The sequence below is a fragment of the Nymphalis io genome, chromosome 1, assembly GCF_905147045.1.
Source record: "Nymphalis io chromosome 1, ilAglIoxx1.1, whole genome shotgun sequence".
Lineage (NCBI taxonomy): Eukaryota > Metazoa > Arthropoda > Insecta > Lepidoptera > Nymphalidae > Nymphalis > Nymphalis io.
In genome coordinates, this window is record NC_065888.1 from 555,604 (window position 1) to 578,791 (window position 23,188).

The window sequence follows — 23,188 nt, forward strand, 5'->3', positions numbered from 1 at the left end:
ACGCAGAAAATAATTTAGGTGAAAAAAAGGAAGTAGAAGAACCTAGGTAGGTATTAACCTCATACAATCACTCTGGAACTCATTATTACTTTACTTTAATAATTAACAATGCATATAATATTATTCCTTAAATTGAAGTTTTTAAATAGGCTACTGCCCAAGTAGCTAATAAATATATTAATTAATATATGTATACATTATAATGTACAACACAAATATTTGAAAATTTCATAGCTCAAAGTTTTTAATTAAGATAAATTGTTATAGATAAGAATTGAAATCGTTGACATTACCCAAAATCTAAATTTCAAATGAGGCGCTGCGTACTGTACCCGTGTAATTGTTGACACTAGCTCGGGGCTGGAAAGGGTATTTGCGGCGCTATAAAAGTATATACTCATCGGCACTTATGCCCCGCCCTTATTTACTTTAAACTTTTCAGTATGAATATATTATCAAACCAATATTTAGTTTATATAGGTAGCCTGAAACAAGCAGTGTTTGAAACAGTTATTTATAATATTAATTTAAAGGTGAATATTGCATCGAGAACATGCAAGAAACTCAAAGAAATAACATAAGAATATTAATACTCTTATAAAATTAAAATTTCTTTATCCTGCATAAAAATCAACGAACAAAAGAAAATCTGCAAAATAAATAGCTGCATAATATTGTATTCGATATTCGGTATTCGATAACAACTTCGCCAACATTAAAGACGCCATTTTTTGGCAAATCCCTAATGAAAATCATAGTTTATTCAAGATCTTGGCCAATTATATCGCGTAAATTCAATTTCAAAGTTGCTTGTTTGTTTTAATTCTTGTGATAGGAATAGCCTATACATTAAACGTAAACAATAATGTTAGGTATATGTAACAGCTTTATTCGTCAAACCTTTCTTTTCAAACGTAGATATATTTTTATATCAAGTGTAACATCATTCAAATCATTCGATGTTTTATTTAGATGTCGGGAAGCGTAATACAATACGCTAATTCACCGAGCTCTTTAGCTCTTGAACAGCGAACTGGAAATGGTTTGTTTCAAGTATCTAGATTAGTATTGTAAATTGTTGTAGTAGTGTGCAGACGCGAATTATAAAAAATAAATAAATTACAATAACAATATTGTCTCAAAATTGTCTCGCTTCTATATTGAATAAAGATTTTTGACTTTGAGTCAATATTGAGTTATTTATTGTCACAAGTCTACCACCGCTTCGGAAATAAACACCTCAGACCTTTGAATATGTTGTATGTATATATTGCATATAATCATTTATGAAAATCGACTCACAATCTGCGAAGCTCTCAGCGCACATACACAAAATAAATATCAAGATGTACATAACATCTTGATACTTATTTTGTGCACGTGGCTCCCTCTCCCTTCAAACTTTCAACTAGATATGAGGAGTTGGTGGTAGGTATCAAACGGGCGCTTGCACAGAGCCCTATCACCGAGTAAAAGTTAGCCTGAGATCCAAGATGGAAACTTAATGGTACTTAACCGGATTTGAACTCGCAATTTTCTATCATGATCTACGTACTCTGTCCACTTGGCCATGCCGCCCCTATAGGTTAGCACCTATAGGGTTAACAAAACATTATTTGACTGATAAAATTAGATACTCTACTTATAGAATTCATTATTAAAGCACAAATCAAACTAATATTATGATTTATTTTTAGAAAATATTCTAGAATTAACAGAATTTTAAGACCTCATAGTACAAAAATAAAACGATATTAAATTTTGTTCAATTTATTTATTTTCTAATTACATAACAAACTTAAAATACGAAAGTATATAAAACTATTCAGTCTGAAAAATAAATATTGCTACATTACATATGTATATATATGGTTATATACAGTTTTACGCCTTATCTTCAGACTTATCTTGGATAGGTATTTTTCGTTCCGGGAGTGGTTCAGCTCTAAACGCCACCAACTTCAATTTTCCCTTATCAAGGTGGCACTCCACCCTCTCTGGGGGAAAGCCCTCCGGTAACAGGAAACGTCTTTCGAAATGACTCTTCGTCCATCCGTCTTCACGCTTAATTTCCTTCTTACCTTCGATCATAATCTCGTTCCCGACCGTTTTCACTTCTATCTGTTCTGGCGTGAAATTCTGAACATCCAAATGCACTTCAACTTTTTTGCCATCCACTTTGACCTCTGAGTCGGAATAGATGCCTTCGATTCCATGCTGTTCTTTCTCGAGTGGGGCCGAAATCTGTCTGATAAACTTTACCGGATCGCGAAAGAAAGGATCTTTGGCAAACACAGCAAATGGGTCTTCTAAAATCCTGGCAACTGGATCCCGGTAAGCCACATTCCTCAAATGACGCAACCAATACGGCATAAGAGACATTGTTTTTGTTTGTTTTTCGTCGCGTAGGGAACTAGTTCGTTTGTTTATATTCGACTGATGCGCCCTCCCGCAGTTTCCGCGCTTATATACCAGCATTGTGGCGCTATCTATATTCGAGAAGCGGCGTGAAATGTCTCGAATTTTCTAGGAAGAGATTCTATATTGAATCAGTGCCATCTGTTGACACATATATTATTCATTCTACTTAAGATTCTAGAAAAGTGACTACGTCATCTTTTTAATTATTAATTCAAGTTGTTTTATTTCTTAAAAAAGAAATAAATACTATGTTGTCCTTTAATGTATTTTATTTTTTCATTTAAATATTTACAAAATATTTCAATATGAAATTATGCTTTATAGCGCCATCTTGGGATGAGTAGTTAAAACTAAAAATTACAAATTTTAATTTTTAGCATATATTAATAACAATATTTTTTAGAGAAGAAATGTTTAACCAAACAATCTTTTTATTTCAATCATTTAGTGCACATAATACAATCATTTAAGGTAATGATTTAAGTTGCAACATATTTACCACACATTGCACAATAAACTTGCATAATGCATTTCTTTTACAATTGCAGCCAATAAAATGTGTAAACATTTTTTCTTATTCTCACAATCTGAAAAAAATATCTATAATAATCCTTATTACAACTTTTATATTTAGGTATTCTAAAAGATGCTCCCACGAGATTAATTTTTCTCATTTATAAAAATTTCAAGACATTTCGGCTATTGAGCCTTGTGTGACAGATGGCCCAGTGGTAAGAACGCGTGAATCTTAACCGATGAACGTGGGTTCAAACCCGGGCAAGCACCTCTGAATTTACATGTGCTTAATTTCTGTTTATAATTCATCTCGTGCTTTTCGGTGAAGGAAAACATCGTGAGGAAACCTGCATGTGTCTAATTTCATCGAAATTCTGCCACATGTGTATTCTACCAACCCGCACTGGAGCAGCGTGGTGGAATAAGCTCCAAACCTTCTCCTCAAAAAAGGGAGAGGAGGCCTTAGCCCAGCAGTGGGTCATTTACAGGCTGTTACTGTTACTGTGACAAATATTCTTTGTTAATTGTGAAACACTTGCTTAACAATTGTCAAAAAAACGAAAAGTTTTGTTTGTTTTTCACGCATATAATTTTTTTCCTATGCTTTCCTATGCTACCGATTTTCAAACACGGCTAAACCAATTACGATCTATGTAATAAACTTTATTCTATTAAGATTAGGCCCAGATGACCCCATATATTTTACTGTGAAAGTATACAGTTTTTTTAATATCTGGAAAACTTATATCTATTAGATTGAACAAGAATAGCATGGGGAGTCCCATGCTACTTGGGGAGTCCCATGCTACTCGGGATACCGGTCTTTGCGGAGGGCCGGCTTAAGCCTCCGCGGGTCTGAATATGCCCTTATCTTTAAGATGTCATATTGTATGGACTTCAAAGTAATGAAAAGAAGGTGATAAAAATAATAATAAACAATAGATAATAACGTGAAGGTTATAACCGATTTTGATTATTTAAACTACTTTATGTTATAGAAATTTATGATTTAGTCGAAATCGGTTCAGTAGTTTCCCATTTTTGTATACAGTATGATAATACAATATCTAAAATAGCTAAAATTAAATTAAATTTAATTAATTAAATTAAGAGAGCTAAAATTAGCTCTCTTATTGACGTCTGCCCACGTCCTGACTACTTTATTTCAACTTATTCGACACGGCATTAATCCTTATAAAAATTACCAAAATAATTGTCGTTTATAAGTTTTCAAATTGTGTTATTTTCTTTAATTTTATAGTCATATTATAGTAAAACTATAATAATGCACTGTATATCACCGAAAAAAAAAGAAAAAGCCGAGATGGCCTAGTGGTTAGAACGCGTGAATCTTAACCGACGATCGCGGGTTCAAACCCGGGCAAGAACCACTGAATTTTCATGTGCTTAATTTGTGATTATAATTCATCTCGTGCTTGACGGTGAAAGAAAACATCGTGAGGAAACCTGCATGTGTCTAATTTCATTGAAATTATGCCACATGTGTATTCTACCAACACGCATTGGACCAGCGTGGTGAAATATGCTCCAAACCTTCTCCTCAAAAGGGAGAGGAGGCCTTAGCCCAGTAATGGGACATTAACAGGCTGTTACTGTACTGTACTGTACTTTTATCACTGGTATAACAACTTACTAACCCCACACTACTACTACTCGCTTCTATGCTTACACTAAGAATGGAGAAATGAGAAATGATAAATAATTATTAAAAGCAAACTATAGGTAATTTACATTTACAAAGTTGTTTATATTTGTGTTTGCTAGGTGAAACATAAAACATTTGTAGTACATTGCTTGGAATCAACTTTAGTTTTGTAGTAGCTATATTAATAAAATGTTCAGTGCATTTTTGAAGTCGCTTAGTAGATTAACGTTTATTAATTAATCAACCTGCGCTTGCTTATAAATTTTCACAAAACCAACTATTCCGAAAAAAATACCTTAAACTTGATGAACGTGCTAAAAATACACAAAAGTATTTATAGTTTCAAAATATATGTGTTTTTTCAATTATTTATTATTCAAAACGACCAAGACGCAATCGTTCGATTTACTAAAGTAATCACCTTTCATCGTTTATTTTATATTTACTTTTTCTTACTGGTTTATACGTGCTCTCCGAACTGGAGATTGGAGTGTGTCCTCTGACAACCAACAAACTCTGAGCTACTGTAGACAAAAACTTGACAAAAGAACCCAATAACTTTCATTTTTAATCCCAAGACGCTGATATAGATCACAAGGTGCACAGGGACTTTGGAACAAATTATTTCGGTCGATGAATCTCGTCTGGTCTATGTCCCCCATTACTAAAGATTCATTTGTATACACAGCAATTTGAGTTACCATTATTCTAAAATTTTTACTTCTTCTTTTAGAACCGGCTTCGGTGCAATTTGTTCAACTTGCCCTGAGTTCCATCACTCTCCCTGTTGGTTGCGTCAAATCCCTTTTAAGCTTATAAACCCGGTGTTATGAACAAATGTTTGACGTTTTAACTGAGGCATGAGTGCTTTGCAGATGGAGGGCTTGCAGTCAATTCACAAAGCCAGAAAAAACAACACACACCTATACCTCGCACTTAATAAACTACTCATTTATATGAATTTTGTAAACAACTCGTGATGTATGTTTGATCAACGTTTGACGCACAACAGAACCTATTTGAATTTAATATTACTCTAATTATTTAGTAATAAAAAGCGAATGATATATTTCAATTCTATTTGACAATTTTATTACTATTTATTATTTATTTAGAGTCTACTACTCTATGTTCAAACTTCAATATTAACATTAAACTATTCAATTTGATTGGTCATTAAAAATAGTAATTAAATAAATAAAACTAAAATATTCAATGTATATTATAAAATATATTACAATTATTATTTATAAATATTAATGATTATGTATGTATATAATATAATTAGGAAGGAAAAGGAAAAGTTATGAGATTCTACTTTCAATAACATTTAAATTTTTACCCGTCGGAATCCAGATTGGCTGGCTGTAATAATTCATGTAAAAATAGAGTCAAATTTTAATTTAAATATATTTAATCAAAAATATTTTTAACAAATTTTAGCCGAATATATAAGAAGAATATTCAATTTAATCATGAAATGATCAAGGGATTATACAAAATAACAGACAAAACTACTTTGTGTAATAGTAGGGATTACAATATATACGTGAAACACTAATGTGATCAATTGAAACATTGACATAATTTTCATGTTTCCGCGAATCGTGTTCGGTCAATTGAGAATACGTTGGGATTATTGTTAGCAATTTATTTTTGGATTACAATATATTTACCACGCAAAGTCATGTTCTAGTAATATATACTATTTATATGTGATATGTCACGACAGTTCATACCTATGGTAGGATCCGCTATATCCGTATGGTACTTCACTCATCCCCCTTCTATTGATAGGGTCTGGTGATGGCAGTTCCAAGGGCTGTACCCTTATGACTGCGGTATCCTATTTCGTCGTCCGTTGCTACGGACGGGTCGTTGGAGCGGGAAGATCTCTCTGTGTGTGCAACAGATGTCTCTAGTGCTTCTCCGTTCAATCTCGAGGCGATCAAGCACACCGGATGAGACCCCATTGACAGTGAAAAAAAATTACAAATAATTAAACACTGGAAACGCATTAGACTGCTTATTTAATATAATAATTATATTCGTTATAGAATATCAACCAACGATTCATTCAGTAGAATTGAGAACCTCCTGTTTGAAGTCTGCTACGGGTAACCAAGCTTATATAAAATTGGATTAAGCTTAATTCATCATCACTTTTAATATTTATCAAGATTTTCCAATCTATTGTTAGGTCATTTACGGTTTTCAATACCAAACCAAAGTTTACAACTAGTTACAACTGTTCTATATCTTATAATGAAATGGTAAATAAAGCACAAAGCGACTTTATTTACGAACCGAACTCGTAAATTGAACATAATCAATATTATATATTTACCCTTTCAATATATTTAAGCGCGAAATACGTCAGATTTACGTACGTGATATGCAGGAGGGAGAACTTTATCATGGTATATATTCCATGTAATATTTTTAATAGTTTATTTCGATACTGATATTATAGTATACAATAATATAAAATAAATAAAAATGAACGCAAAAATCGTAGTGTTGATAATGGCGGTACTAGTACCCGTTCTGTGCGTGCCGTTGGATATTTTACAAACCGGTATTTATTTATTTTTGTATTTCAAATTACGCATCATCCATAAAATGCATTTGGAATAATTTCTGCGTTAACATTTTAATTTTATTGTTAACATAATATTTATTCTTAATTTAGTGTATTAAAAAGTTTTCTTAACCTGGCTTGCGGTTACTAATAGATAAAGGGAATTAATGATTGTTAAAAATAAAATACCTGAAAATATAATTATTTTGACTTTAACAATTAACACACAAATTAATTTAAAAATGGATTTTATTGTTATTACAAAAATATGTATTAAGTATAATATATTTCTGGCCGTCCCAAATCTGTAATTTTATTTTAAAATATAAATGTATATAAATTAACTGTATATTATTATTTATTCCAGAAACTACAGTCGAGAACAATCCAATACATAAATTGATCAAGAGGTACATCAATCCATCTTTGACAACAGGAGGTTTTTCTGGTGCTGACATTGCAAAAATTAGAGCCAAGAGAGGGTAAGTTCACATTTAACTTAATATTTTCAAAACAGTTTTTTTTTATTTCAATGAATTCTAAAAAAATCTTTAATAAAATAATTATAGTGTTAAAAGAAACTAAAGACAGTTACAGTTTTTTACGCTTTCAAGTCTTAACTACTTAACCGATCATTGATCTTGAAATTTTGCATAGATACGTTAGAATCAAAAAAGGACATAGAATAAAGCTAACCTAATCAAACACCTCCCTCCGCACGCGGACGAAGCCGCGGGTTTCAAAACACAACAGTTTTTTTTTTATTTCAATGAATTCTAAAAAAAATCTTTAATAAAATAATTATAGTGTTAAAAGAAATTAAAGACAGTTACAGTTTTTTACGCTTTCAAGTCTTAACTACTTAACCGATCATTGATCTTGAAATTTTGCATAGATACGTTAGAATCAAAAAAGGACATAGAATAAAGCTAACCTAATCAAACACCTCCCTCCGCACGCGGACGAAGCCGCGGGTTTCAAAACACAACAGTTTTTTTTTATTTCAATGAATTCTAAAAAAAATCTTTAATAAAATAATTATAGTGTTAAAAGAAATTAAAGACAGTTACAGTTTTTTACGCTTTCAAGTTTTAACTACTTAACCGATCATTGATCTTGAAATTTTGCATAGATACGTTAGAATCAAAAAAGGACATAGAATAAAGCTAACCTAATCAAACACCTCCCTCCGCACGCGGACGAAGCCGCGGGCAGACACTCGTAGCGGATAAGCTATAATTTTATCTATGGTTAATTATTTGTTTCATTTTCACACGCAGGTTCGAAGAAGAATGTGAAAAGCTGAACCTCTGCTTACTTCACGCACGATCCAATAGAAGCTTCTTTGCAGCATTCGAGTTATACTTCGTAAAGTAAGTTATATTCACTTAGTTATTTTTTTGACAAGTTGCGTTTACGCTAACATTATAAAGTTCGATTCTCGTGAATTGTCATAGATAATAAATATATAATAATTTACATCATCAACCTTAAAACTTAAGTCAAAATCACCGTCGCGGGTTCATAAAAGCTTTATATACAGTAGAAGCTCATTTTTTTTTTTTTTTATAGAATAGGAAGGTGGACGAGCATATGGGCCACCTGATGGTAAGTGGTCACCAAACGCCCTTAGACATTGGCATTGTAAGAAATGTCAACCATCGCTTACAGCCAATGCGCCACTAACCTTGGTAACTAAGAGTTTATGTCCCTTGTGCCTGTAATTACACTGGCTCACTCACCCTTCAAACCGGAACACAACAATATCAAGTATTGCTGTTTTGCGGTAGAATATCTGATGAGTGAGTGGTACCTACCCAGACGAGCTTGCACAAAGCCCTACCACCAGGAAAATTATCCGATCGATGACTTAGTTGGTCCGAACGCTCAATTATCCGAATGTTGGCACGAATAGTTGTATGCGGAGGCTTCCACCGTTTTTGAGGCAGGCCTCGAATGGTTTGACGGACAAGAAGAATATGGCCTTCTCCTTTTTTTTCTGCCAAACTTAGCTGCTCAAAAATTGACTTGATTTTGTAAAAAAATATAAAGAAGCATTTCAATGTTAATATATATGTATGTACTGTTTTCATGTAGTGTTGTTTAGGATCTCGTCCCAAAAAACTCGTTTCGCTTATCTGAACTAGTCTCGGTCCCAATTTGTTCGAATAATCAAGGTTCTTCTGTATTTTTTATCTTAATCTACCAATTTATGTATCAGTGTGGCAGATTAATTATCGTAGTTTGTATTTGTATCCTTCTCCGTAATAAGATATGGTTTAGTATTATAATGGACCATTTACGACCTTATTTATGTGTTTCAAAATAAAATATGTATACAAAACCTTGGGACAATTCCATTAGTGTCAAATCTCATTAAAGTATATTTAAGCATTTAAATTGTAGTCTCTATAATAAAAAAATACGTAAGAACACCACATTATATGTAATTTCTTTTTACAGTAAAGAGAATGCACGCCTATGGGATCATCACGCAAGATCACTCTCCGAGTGTCATCAGCGTTACAGCTGTTACAGATAAAAAATATTATCATAGATTAGTACAAATTGTTATTTAATTAATAATAGTTCACTGTTAGCGAAATAAATTATTTTGCCAAAATTGTATTTAAGTAAATTTTAAAATTGTGAAATGGCAAAACCATCTAACAAAATAAACAGCTCTTGCCTCCAAGTTATATTTACAATTTAAGAATAATTCTCAAATGAATAACGAGGTGATTGATATTATGTCATTTTCATTATTACTAAAATGTAATAGAATGTAAATAATACGTTGTGTAGATAAGAATACTAAAATAAAAATCATGACAATCAACTTTTTTATTTTTCATTTTATATAATCAAGAATAAACCAAACCCGAGTATTATCTGCCAGTGCTTTGTCATTGTGTATATGATATAAGCTTATTATGGAAATCTGTTACTGCTTTTATTCTTCTTATTTTTTTACACGCTACGACATGGTAGACTTTTTAAAAGTCAAAAATAAATTTTATGAGACCGGGCATCGCAGCCGCAATCTTTGTACAAACAAAAAGGATTTGTAGCAACATCATTTCTAAAAACATATTCCAGTATTCACTATACAATTTAAAGAAATGCTATAAATACGTGACATTATGTTTAACGAATGTAAGTAGATTCGTAATTTTAGGCAAAACTTTACAAATAAGAAAAAAACTAAATTATATCTGTATATCCTTGAAGATGTTTTTATAAGTTCAGTAAACGTCGGTTAAGCGCACCTTCATAGACATTGATACTGTAAAATCATAAATATATATAACCATAATATGACGCCGAGACGTATAATTAGTATAAAATAAAACAAAAGACACATTCCACACACCTTTTATTTCAGATTTATATCTAAGGAATACTCATCACCACATCAACACATAAATTATATAGAAAAAAAAACAACCTTTATAAATTAATACATTCTTAATAATTCATGGAATAATTCGTTTTTATTTAAATAATTTGTTCCTATCATTTGGTTTAATTATTATATTTAATAAATAATAATACCGTTTTGATATTTTTAAAAATTAATTCCATAGTGGAATGTTTACAATGACTTTGTTATATCAAAAGATTTCTGTAATTACTTATTTTAATGGACAAAAACACAGAACCAAATAGATGAAGTACTCAATGACTGAAACGTGTTTTTTAAATTCAATGAAGTTAACTAATTATTCACGTGGAGTATTTACAATTCTTCACAACAGGGCACTACTTTTGAGACCAGCAATACCTCGAGCTCCTTATTTGTCTCCTGAGTTACAATAATACAATGACCAGCACCGCCCGCCGTTTCACTTCAGCCATTATTATCCATTTAGGCTTATAGGTTTACATTAATAAGTATTTTTGTAGTCAGATATTAAAGGTGACAAATAAAAGTCCATGAATGGCGTGGATCATTCATCAATCATCATTTTACGAGAGTATTAGAAGTGGAAACAGGGCAGGTGTCCGAGCCCCGGTGTAGTCTAGGAGCGCTCGCGGGGCGCGCGGCGCGGGCGCGCGGCGGCGAGCGGGCGCAGGGCGGCGAGGCGCGCGCGCTGCGAGTACAGCGCGCCCAGCGCCAGCAGCGCCAGCAGCGCCAGCGGGCTGTGCCGCAGCTCCTGCTCCGACGAGCGCAGCTGCAACGGCGGGCTCGAGTTAGTATCTCGTATTATCGCGGTGACGCGACTCAATATTGATGCTCCCGCAATAATCAGTACTTGTGGGCATTTGGTTTAAAAAAATTAAATTCAAATTGATTATGTTCAATTAAAACGACTTAACAGAAGTGGAAGCCGAGGTCTCATCGATTCTTTATTTTTTATCCACATTGTTATATCACTGCTGTAAAAAGGATATGACAGATTTTTAAGACCTGACTGACTCCACGACTTAGTTATACGGTGATATTGGTGTTATATTACTCAAAAATACACTGAAATAAAACATTGATAGGAATGATTATTACCTTTGGTTCAAAGTCAATATCGAAAGATCTAAATTTCCCATCTGAATTGAAGTAGAACACCGGCTCCTCGTACGAATGGCTTACTTTCGACAAAGTTGACTCTATTTGAAGGACATAAGTCTTATTGTCCGCCGGCAACCTCGGCATAGTGTACATTAGTCCCGGATTATTGAACTGGTTGTAGCCGAGTGGATCCAGCTTCGTTGTATATATAGGGGTGTGTGGGGTCGCCTCCAAGGCGAGGGTCAGTCTGAGAGTCTTGTAGTGGTCAATGTTGGGAGTCCGGATTAACACGTTCGCATCCGTTAAGTGATTGGGTTGGATGATTATAAGTCGGACGTCTTCGATATCTTTTTCTTTGACCTGATATACGTTAAGAAATTTCTTGTTAAATATAAATAAAATCTACAAATAAATATATTTAGTAAGTTTCAAAATTGTAACTTATATCTAGTAATTCATAAGAAACTTTATCTTATTAATTGTAACAGTTTGGAGGTTTGGTACGTCTAGTATTAAGCACTCTTACTTCAAATGGAGGCGGCTGCTTTGCGAGCACGATGCCAGCCAGTTCAGGCTCCACCGACTCCTTCAGCTCCACGACGTACATGCAGCCAGGCGAAAGGCCACGTATTCTGAAACATTAGTATATATAGTAATATATTAAAGAAACACGAAACAAATTACCATATTACAGTTTGGAATTAAAACTTTTTTAAAGCGCGCGAAGCGACGCACTCGTCACGGGGCGCGTACCTGAAGTGTCCCGTGTCGGAGGAGGTGGCGTCCTGCTGCGCGCAGTGCGGCTGCGCGGGGGGGGAGGCGGGCCGCGCGCGCAGCGACACGCGCGCCGCGCCCGCGCCGCCCAGCGACACCACGCGGCCCAGCAGCGACCACGCCACGCGGATACCCCTGGAAGGCCGATCGATCGTCAGCAGTACTGTCGGGCCGGGGAGATAGCTCGAGGGGGCACGCGGACGCACTCGAAGGCGACGCGGTGCTCCTGGCCGTCCTCCACGGCGACGATGGCGTGCGGCGGCTCGAAGCGGTACTCCTTCATGTGCGGCTTGACGTAGTACTGCGCCGGCGACAGCGCCGCGAAGCGCAGCGCGCCCGCCGCGCCCGACGCCACGTTGCGCCGGAACGCGCCGCCCGACACCGACACCAGCGCGCCCTGCCACGGACCACGAGCGTACACTTCGCCGGTTGGAAAGCGCTCTCAAGTCGAATGCAACTTTACAGTCTTATTGAGTAATTTGTTTCTTTTCTTTAGAAATTTATAAAACATGAAACATTTGCAGCATGTTCGACTTCCTTGGGACGCGCGGTATCTTATTTTCTCGTTACTTTTCAGAACCTCTACTACAGAGATCCACGCTCACCTCCAGCGGCGCGTGGTCGGCCCGGTCGCGAAGCGTCACGGCGATCTCCGCCAGCTTGTGCGCAACGATTATTCCGTTCTCGTCGGGCTCGTCGAAGGCGTAGGACTCCTTCTCCGCCCGCACCGTGTACTGCACGTCCGCGTCCAACGGACCGAAGCTATATTTGCCGTCTGCTTCCGTCGTCTGGGTCAGTTTTACATCGCCTGAAAAATTTAGTTACGACTCAATCATCGCCGACTGTTTTCCCTTTTCAGCAGCGTCATGGGATGCGTGCGTACCGCCCTCCAGGGTGAGCAGCACGCCGGACACGGAGGGCTGCAGGCGGCCGGCCAGCACGAGCGCGCGCGCCGCCCGCAGCGACAGCACGCGCGCGCAGTCCGCGCCGCCCGACACGCGCACGGCGCCGCGCGGGCTGAACAGCAGCGACGACGACTGCGCCGACACCGTCGCCACCGAGCCCTGAGGGTCAGCCGGCCTACGTCACACTCGTCTCAGTGGATCGCAACTTTATGGGTGTGCTTGTTTTTGAAGACTAACGATAGCTGAGTAAATTATGTACACGTTAAATAAGGAAAATATGCAGCGCTATTAACTACTTAGTTGCTCTTAATATTTTGAAATAACTCTTAACATTCTAAAATGTTACAATTACTTACACGATTGTATTTCAATATGGAAGGAGTAATTATTTTTATTCACCTCCTCCAAATACATGGTGTGCTCGTACACGTATACACCATCCCGTTCGATCGGCTGCAGAGGCACCTCCTCGAGCCGCTGCCCGTCCTTGACGATCTGGAGGACCACGTCCGTCGCAGGTTCCGGGGAGACTATATCGACGACGGCCGCGTGTGCCGTCGCCACGAAGCGCACTCGCGGCACGTCCGGCCCCCCCAGCTGCACCAGCGCGCTGGCGGGCTGCACTCGGTGGCAGCCGCGCGGGGTCAGCGTGTAGCGCTCGGCCGGCGGCAGGCACTGGCGACTGTCGCCCGCCGGCACCGCCAGCACGCCGCGCGTCGGGCCCTCGTAGTCCAGCTGCAGCGCGTGCGACGCGGACACGAGCAGCGCCAGCCCGCTCAGGCGGAAGGGCGGCGCCGTGTGCTGGCGCTGCGTCACGGCCACGTTGTGCGCCGCCTGCTCCCAGCACAGGTGCGGCCCCTCCACCGACAGCTCCACGCCGCCCGGCACCACCTCCTCGAAGCTGTACTCGCCGTCTGCGAGGGGGAGATCTGACTCGTCAATATCATCAAAATTAAATCGATTTCAAAATTAAAATATACCTTATGTAACGAGATTAAGCCTCTCATATATTGTACATGGCATATACTGGGGTTATCTGAAGTCCGAAGACAGGGGGAGGACACGATAACTCTAGAGTCCGGTAACTTACTCTACTTCCGCGAAGGTGATAACCTCTCCCAGGGTGGTGTCGGTTTTCTAGTCAAAAAGGATCTCATTAGCAGCATTGTGGAAATCAGTAGTGTGTCGAACCGGGTAGCGTACCTTGTCCTAAAACTTTCCGACAGGTACTCCCTGAAGGTTGTACAGGTATATGCGCCAACTTCGACATACTCTGATGATGTGGTCGAAGCGATGTACGAGGACATCGCAAAGGCCCTCAACGACACCTCGAGGGCCCACTACAATGTTGTTATGGGAGACTTTAATGCTAAAGTGGGAGTACAAGATAGCGGTGAATCGAAAGTCGGACCTTACGGCTTGGGCTGCAGAAATCACAGGGGGCAAATGCTGGTAAACTTTCTCGAAGCGCAGGGGCTTTTTTTGATGAATTCTTTCTTTCAAAAAAAGCCTCAGAGGAGGTGGACCTGGCGAAGCCCCGATAACGTGACAAGGAACGAGATAGACTTTATCATTTCGAATAAAAGGCACATATTTAGAGATGTTTCAGTGATCAACAAGTTTAATACCGGAAGTGATCACCGCTTGGTTCGAGGCACTCTAAATATCAACTTAAAAGCCGAAAGATCGAGAATGATGAGGTCTACTCTCCGACCTACCATGCTCCAAGCTGCTCAAGGCTCCGAAAAGTTCCAAATGGAACTTCAAAATCAATTCACCGCGTTGGAAACCATAAGCAGCATTGATGAGAGAACCGACACGCTGGTCAAAATACTGCAAAACACATCCCGCAAGTGTTTTCCGCCACAGAGAAGAGACAACGCACCAAAACTCTCTGCTGAGACACTCGAGCTCATGAGAAAACGACGAGAACTACCATCGTTTTTGTCAGATAAGGCCTTAAACCGAACAATAAAAACGCTGACGCGACGCGATCTCCGACGCTCCAATACCCGTGCCATCAAGGCTGCGATTGAGCAAAATCGGGGATCGAAAGTGTTCGCTCGCAAGTTTGGGAGGCCGCGTCTGACAAAACTTAAAACTGAAAATGGTGGGGTCGTTACCTCTAGGCCTGAGATTATCGGAGAAGTAGAGAGGTTTTATGGGCAGTTGTTCTCTTCAAGATCGGATAAACCCCTGGGAATCAGTATTGATGACCAGCGCGCCCCTCTTATGCGCCATTACTCCGAGGAGCTCCCGGTCGTTGACCAAGAAGAGATTAGGGCGGCTCTAGAACAGCTTAAAAACAACAAAGCTCCGGGAGATGACGGAATCACAACAGAGTTGCTTAAGGCAGGCGGGACTCCGGTCCTGAAAGAGCTAGCAAGCCTCTTTAATTCCGTCATCCAACATGGCAAGACCCCGGAAACGTGGAGCGGGAGTGAGGTGGTACTGTTTTTCAAGAAAGGTGATAAAACCCTCTTGAAAAACTACAGACCAATCTCCCTCCTGAGTCACGTGTATAAGCTGTTCTCAAGAGTCGTCACGAACCGTCTCGCCAGACGACTTGACGAGTTCCAGCCCCCAGAGCAAGCCGGCTTTCGATCAGGCTACAGCACCGTGGACCACATCCATACTGTTCGGCAGATTGTGCAGAAGACCGAAGAGTACAATCAGCCGCTGTGTATGGCATTTGTGGACTACGAGAAAGCCTTCGACTCCATCGAAACCTGGGCAGTGCTCGACTCATTGCAGAGATGTCATATCGATTGGAGATATATCGAGGTACTGAGATGTCTGTACAACGCCGCTACAATGACTGTCCACATCCAGGACTGTAAGACGAAGGCGATCCAACTGCGCAGAGGGGTGAGACAGGGGGATGTAATATCCCCGAAACTGTTCACCAACGCGTTGGAAGACGTTTTCAAAACGCTGGATTGGACTAGGTATGGAGTCAATGTAAACGGCGAGTACATCTCACACCTTCGATTTGCCGACGATATCGTCATCATAGCAGAGTCGCTGGAACAACTCACCGAAATGCTGCGTAGCCTAGGCGAGACTTCCCGGTGTGTCGGTCTCGGTATGAACTTGGACAAGACCAAGGTCATGTTCAATAGGCATGTCGTGCCGGGACCGATATACGTCGAGGGGAAACCTCTCGAAGTTGTTAGTGAATATACCTACCTAGGACAAATAATACAAGTCGGTAGGAACAACTTCGAGAAGGAAGCCGATCGAAGAATTCGCTTGGGATGGGCAGCATTTGGCAACCTTCGTCAAGTCCTCAAGTCGTCTATACCGCAATGTTTGAAGACGAAAGTCTTCAACCAATGCGTCTTACCTGCCATGACATACGGTGCCGAAACGTGGACACTAACTGCGGGACTAGTCCACAAATTCAAAGTCGCTCAGCGTGCTATGGAGCGAGCTATGCTCGGAGTATCTTTGAAGGATAAGATCAGAAATGAGATTATCCGGAAAAGAACCGGAGTCACCGACATAGCTTGCAAAATTAGCAGGCTGAAGTGGCAGTGGGCTGGTCACGTATGTCGTAGGACCGATGGCCGTTGGAGCAGACGAGTCCTAGAGTGGAGACCGCGAATCGGCAAGCGCAGCGTAGGGCGCCCTCCAGCCAGGTGGACCGACGACCTTAAGAAGGTGGCGGGCACCAACTGGATGCGGAAGGCGGAGGACAGGGAGCTTTGGCGCACCTTGGGAGAGGCCTATGTTCAGCAGTGGACAACGATTGGCTGTTGATTGATATTGTACATATGTCGAGAACGCTGCTGATATTAAATAGTAGCTGTATATAAATATCGAGCACCGCAGTGGTGGCTATATATCGGAGGGCACTCACCGACGACCTGCGCGTAGCGCGGCGGGCCCGCGTAGCCGCCGTCGGGCTGGAGCGGGCGCAGCGCCACGGCGAGGCGCGCGCAGTGCGCGGCGCAGCGCACGGCGCCCGCCACGCGCGCGCGCACCTGCCCGAACGACCCGCCGCCCGCCGCCGCGCCGAGCACGCGCACCGCCTGCGCCGCCGGGTAGAACCTGCGCCGCCCGCCGCTCGTGACTCGCTCGGCGCCGCACTGGCGCCCCGTTCCCGGGATGCCGGTGCGGGTCGCGCTCATTCACGAGCCTGTCGTGTTACTCGGTATAGTTACAGGACAATATTAGGAATAATTTACTCACTGGAGACCTTCCCTCTGTTCCTGCTCACTCACTTCGACCTTCACCGTGTAATCGCCCGGAGGTAGAAACGCACACCATTTGCCTGAAAATATGGTATCCGCACGTTGTAATATCGCGTCGGCAAGTTCACCATATTCATAATTTATGTAATTAAAATTAATTTATAAATGCGATAAAATCTTCTGAGCCTGTGCCAGGAGTACAGGCGTTCTACGGGGATCGATATAGGACAAATCGGTAACGGATTATTATTTTTGGCATACATAACGCTCTTCCATTCACGGTAGGTGTATCTGTGACATTGTATCGTTTGCTGATGATGAACAATTATATAAAGTTGATAGGAGTGACACCAATCACGACGATGTAAACAATACATTACTAAATGCATATACACAATTGATTTACACATAAAATAATGTTACACAATGGTGTTCTCACTGTAATGTAATTAGGAATAACATTAGGTTCAAAGCTCCAGTGGAGCTTTCATTGTCGTATCTTATAGGCACACTCTGCTCAGCAACAGTCAGGTAAGTTAGACAACTGACATTTAAACTTGTAGATTAGAATATTTTTGGTACTTGTATTAAACTAAAATCGTTCGACTGTAGTCCACATCGCACCCTAATCTCAACGTACTGCACCAGTTATGCCAGGAAGAAACATACTCTGGCTATGTAGTTGAGTATTCTTTTGAATATCCATAACACGGTAAAGCCAATGAGTATATATTTATATATAAGAGGCCGGTAAGACTTCTTTTAGATTTCGTCCATCACAATATTTATAATGTAATATAGTAGTTCGTGTCCATAGACTACATGTATCAAAGCCGGTAAGATACCGTCGTCGCCGGCGCGCACGCGCAGGTCGGGGCGCAGGTCGGGGCGCAGGTCGGGGCGCAGGTCGGGGCGCAGGTCGGGGCGCAGCAGCAGCGTGCGCGGCTCGGGCGGCGCGAGGTCCCCGCACACGCGCCAGCGCGCCGCCGCCGCGCGCAGCGCCGCGCCCGGCCCGCCGCTCGCCACCACCAGCTGCACCTCGTCCCACTCGCACTCCTCTGTCGCACATAACAATTTGCCTAAGTCGACACTACTGGCCAACGACTCCTTCTCAAAGAATTTCTTTAATAATTACAAGCCATACACGTCGAATATCCAATGTGAGAAAAACGATTGGTAGATCATTTACTATCAAATATATGATGAAAAATATATGGTGTGAAACATTTTTCAAAGTTCATCAATCGCTTACCATTGTTACAGTATTTTATAAAAGAAATAAATTTGGTAGACTTTTAAGACTCAGCTCGATGCCAACTGTCCTCTACTGAATTGCTGTTCCCGGTGAATTGGGTCCCATTACCATATAGGTGGTGGCCGGAACCATACGAATTTAAAATGAAATGAACTAAATGATCCAACCAACCATGCTGGAAAGTGAGAGTGTAGGTGGCTGGCTTGAGGCCCGTGAGAGTGAACCAGCCGTCCGCGTCGGTGGTGGCCACGGCGCGCCCCCCACGCAGCACGCGCGCACCCGCCATGCCCGCCGCGCCGTCCGCAGTGCGCAGAGCCCGCCCGCGCACGTTGAACCCCGTCACCTGAGGATCAAACATTTTCACTCAGACTACATCTATATGTGAAGTCTGACTACTAGATTAGGAAGTATATTGTTATAGAAAATAGCTTAAATATGGTTCACTTTAAAATACTTACAATACAAATTATAATTACTTAATACTCATTACTTAATAATTAGCCTATTGCTTTTTGCATTTTTTTTCTCTTCATACTAAAAGCTATGGGTACAGCTTAATTTATGATAAAAAAAAAGTTAAGTTTAAGTAAATATTGAGTATTTCTATATTTACTAACTTCAAAAGCATTCTTGATGTATAAACTGTCATGAAGCACAGTGAAAGGCACAGCATCCGGTTTGATATTGTATGTGACAAGAACTTGACCAGGAGAGTTGGTCATAGCCAACAGCTTGTACTCCCCAGCAGGTACTAGACCAAATTTGAATTCGCCAGCCGCATCTGTTACTGAGTAACAAATTGGAGCATCTGGAACTCCTTGCAGTAGGGCAGTTTTACATCCTTCCACTCGGAATTTTTGATTTTCCTAAATAGAAATACAATCATATTTAAGACAAATTATAAAGAAATCAACTTTAAATTTTAATAATTATATAAAAAAAATTACATCTTTTGAATATAGCAGAACATAGATTCCACTGATAGGGCTGCCGAAAGATATGACAGATCCTGAGACATCATAGCCCTTCACAGTCAAAGATCCCACTGGCAGAGCTGTATTGCCTTCCTTCACTTGCACTTCAGTCTGAGATGGCTCAATTTTCCATCTACAATAAGCAATAATTACTATAAAACTTAGTTATAGCTACATAAATAATTCTGAATAAATCATTCATAATATATTTTCTTGCTCTCATTAGCCCTGTAGTGGGACATTTACAGGCTTTACTTTAACTAAACTTTAACCAGCTCCACCTAAATATTAGAGTTGAAATTTTATACATACTTTTGGCTCTATTAATAGTAGAGTAAGTAAATTGAAGCTTGTAATTAAATAAAAACTCTTTCATTTCTTAATATTTCCATTTGTTACTTACACTAACATGTTTGTTGGTAAGGTTTCTTAAGGCATTTAAATATATAGTATTACTTGTTATATTTTTTGAAAATAGTCTACATAAATGTGACAATGACAGTTAATTTACTTTTTATAAAATCTAATATTAGAAGGGATTAAATTTCAATGACAATATGTGATACAGGATCACAGCATAAAAATGAAATTAATGAACATTTATAGGAAAAGTAAATATATTACGACTTACTTAGAATGACTTGCTTTAACTAAATATTTTCCTGGTATAACAGGTGTGAAATGAAAATCACCACCAGTGGTTGTTACTGTACTTCTAACATCACCTTTCTCGTTAACGAGTTGGATATCAATTCCACTTGGCCCTTGCTTTTGTCCTGCGGTGATCACTCTCCCAGTTATACCAAAACCATTAAAAGAGAAGTTTACGTCCTGACCAGTAGAACACTGGTCTGTCTCGCCATCTATTACGAGTTCAACTTGCGAGGGCTCAAAACTCCACCCAGCGGGAGGATGCACCTTTAATATGTATTCGCCTTTTTCATATAATGGCAAAAAATAATATCCATTAGTAGGGGCGCATTCCGTTTTCTCTTTTAAGCTACCTTCCTTCGTGTACCTAAAATTTCGTTAATTAAATTTTCAACGACGAAATATAAGTTATTTTTTAAAACATAATTCCCTTTAAGGTTATACTATTAGATTAAGTTTTAAAAATATGACCCAAATTTGCGATAGATTAAATTATGATTTTTAGGTTAACTTACAAGCCGATCTCTATTTTGGAATAATCCAAGCTCGCATGACTTTTCACAAAACCACCACATCCTAATATGTCATTTGCATAGCATGTTGTTGTAAATGTAACTAAATATACTATAAATACATTTAATAAATTAGATATTTTAAGAGACATTTCTGCATTCTAACCAATTACCAAATCTCAGATCTTATTTGACTTGACATAACAGTTGATAACAAAAAGCACAGAGTATATAATGTAACCAAAACCACTACGTTTTAACAAAAAGCTTATAGTAGTTGGCACTTATCACAACAGACTAATAATGCCATAGAGACTTGCCACTGATGTTATATTTTAAATGTTATCAGTAGGTAATGAATAAACCTTGGTTATATATATACGGTCCTGCAAAAGAAGTGGAACTTATTTGAAATATATTTTAATTTATTAAAAATATATTAAAATATATCATAAAAAAAACTGAACTAATTTTTATAAAAATATTTTTTCTCGTTTTTGTTTCCTAATATTTGTACACCATATATAAATAAATATTGAAAATTTATTTTTATCTAATTAGGGAAATGGCTAAATAAACACTATTTTTTATTTTTTTCCTTAGATTAAAAAACTTCTCAAGCTAAAAGTTAATCTTTTCTTCAAAAACTTCAAATTATTTGCTGTCTATACTAAGAAAAGTATTTTCCACCCTAGAAAAATCTATTTTTGTTTCTCTGTCTACAGTACATACACATTATAATTTTTGTAATGAATGCCAGATATATTCATAAGAAATATTTAATCTTTATGTATAAGCATTTTGCATAATTTCAAATTACAATAAAATATCATTTACTAAACTTGTTTGAGTTTATATTTTGTATAAGAACCAATAAAGCATATTTATAACATTTTCACAGTTAAACGCAATGTATTATAAATGTCTGTATGTTTATTGATGTGAGAAATCACAAAATACATGAATATTAAGAAATGAAGCTTCATAAAACAAAAACTAAATAAATTTTACTTATAAAATACATTTACTAAGGTAACATCAGTTTGATTTTCAAGTAGCAACAGCCGTTTTTGCCTTGTTCTGAATAGGAAGAAAGAGTTTAAACTCTGCTGGTAGTTCATCTTCTGAATATAATCTGTCTGAGAAGTAGACTCTTCTTATACGACAGTTGGCATGAATTTGGACTCTTAGAGTCTCAACATAGTTGGTGCCATACGCCCTTCTCGTAAAATCAGCAAGATTAAATTGAATCTGATTCCACCCCTCATCCAAACGCATAGGCATGGTGCAAATAAATGGCTTCACCCGAGTAGTTGATTGGTAATTACTTGCTCGGAATCTCCTGCGTACATTTTTATCGTCCAAAACCTGAAATATAACATTTGAATTTTTTTTTCAATTTCTCTGTCACATTTAAAATTAATTCTTAATAAATACATGCTGCTCACCTGAACCTCGAATGTGAAATATTTCTTGAGGTTCTTGATAATCATAACCAAAAACGGTAGTTTGATGCCAAGAGTTTTCTTCGGATCAGCGGGACAAGTGATATATGTAGTGCTGACATTGGTTCCGACTATTTCTAACACTAAGCTCTGTATATCATTGTCTGTTATTCGTTTTATGTGCCCATTTCGAACTTTCTTGTCCCAAATTTGCAAAGGTTTGCTACCTATACTGTAAAGAATTGACAAAAACCCGGACTGAAAAGTGTTTTTAAACATCTCTACTACGTATTCGAGAAACTTCTGCGTGTTCCAACATTTATCAGGTAGTTACTATAAAAGTTTGATCAATAAAAAATGTTTTTTCGGGTTTGCATTGAAACTTGACAGCATGACAGTAAACACAAGAATTTTGAACTCCGCCATTGGCCATGCGTTTGTTATCAATTCAAGATTACCATAGCAACAAACAAAATATTACGTTTCTTTTAACTAGTGTAACGTAGAATAAAACGAATATTTTTCTAAAACTAATTTCATAAATTATTAAAAATCTATACGAAAGCTTTGATTAAACGTAAAATAACTGTTTTACGTATTTCTCTTTCGTCGAGTATCGTATTCTATTAAAAATTTAAATATAAAAGTATGCAACAGTAGATTATGTGAAAAACAATAAATGGATAAGATTAGGTTATATATTATGTTATTACTATACTTCTTTAACGTTTTACTGTGAATAAATTTTATAGACATAATCCATGCTAGCCGGATACAATGGAACG

At 38.6% G+C, this 23,188-nt stretch overlaps 4 protein-coding genes across 4 annotated transcripts; 1 reads left to right on the plus strand and 3 right to left on the minus strand.

Moving 5' to 3' along the window:
* Nucleotides 1–1,754: 1,754 nt before the first annotated feature.
* Nucleotides 1,755–2,450, minus strand: LOC126771473 (alpha-crystallin B chain-like). Its single transcript, XM_050491373.1, has one exon. It carries the CDS (start codon nucleotides 2,380–2,382, stop codon nucleotides 1,885–1,887), a length of 498 nt encoding a protein of 165 aa, XP_050347330.1. The 5' UTR covers nucleotides 2,383–2,450; the 3' UTR covers nucleotides 1,755–1,884.
* Nucleotides 2,451–7,065: 4,615 nt separating this feature from the next.
* On the plus strand, nucleotides 7,066–9,992 carry LOC126771542 (uncharacterized). The gene is made up of 4 exons (XM_050491455.1): nucleotides 7,066–7,181; nucleotides 7,552–7,666; nucleotides 8,465–8,557; nucleotides 9,648–9,992. Exons 1-4 carry the CDS (start codon nucleotides 7,103–7,105, stop codon nucleotides 9,724–9,726), a joined length of 366 nt encoding a protein of 121 aa, XP_050347412.1. The 5' UTR covers nucleotides 7,066–7,102; the 3' UTR covers nucleotides 9,727–9,992.
* A 551-nt stretch (nucleotides 9,993–10,543) lies between these two features.
* LOC126771072 (nodal modulator 1) lies at nucleotides 10,544–21,201 on the minus strand. The gene is made up of 16 exons (XM_050490770.1): nucleotides 20,962–21,201; nucleotides 20,427–20,813; nucleotides 19,769–19,928; nucleotides 19,439–19,687; nucleotides 18,993–19,164; nucleotides 18,412–18,624; nucleotides 17,565–17,646; nucleotides 17,233–17,423; nucleotides 13,770–14,284; nucleotides 13,349–13,529; nucleotides 13,071–13,273; nucleotides 12,672–12,862; nucleotides 12,445–12,600; nucleotides 12,218–12,323; nucleotides 11,689–12,051; nucleotides 10,544–11,359 (listed from the first exon to the last, which is right to left on the minus strand). Exons 1-16 carry the CDS (start codon nucleotides 21,108–21,110, stop codon nucleotides 11,207–11,209), a joined length of 3,471 nt encoding a protein of 1,156 aa, XP_050346727.1. The 5' UTR covers nucleotides 21,111–21,201; the 3' UTR covers nucleotides 10,544–11,206.
* Nucleotides 21,202–21,871: 670 nt separating this feature from the next.
* LOC126771462 (cilia- and flagella-associated protein 20) lies at nucleotides 21,872–22,833 on the minus strand. The gene is made up of 2 exons (XM_050491361.1): nucleotides 22,407–22,833; nucleotides 21,872–22,326 (listed from the first exon to the last, which is right to left on the minus strand). The coding sequence occupies exons 1-2, from the start codon at nucleotides 22,680–22,682 to the stop codon at nucleotides 22,009–22,011; spliced, it is 594 nt and encodes a 197-aa protein (XP_050347318.1). The 5' UTR covers nucleotides 22,683–22,833; the 3' UTR covers nucleotides 21,872–22,008.
* Between the last annotated feature and the right edge of the window lie 355 nt (nucleotides 22,834–23,188).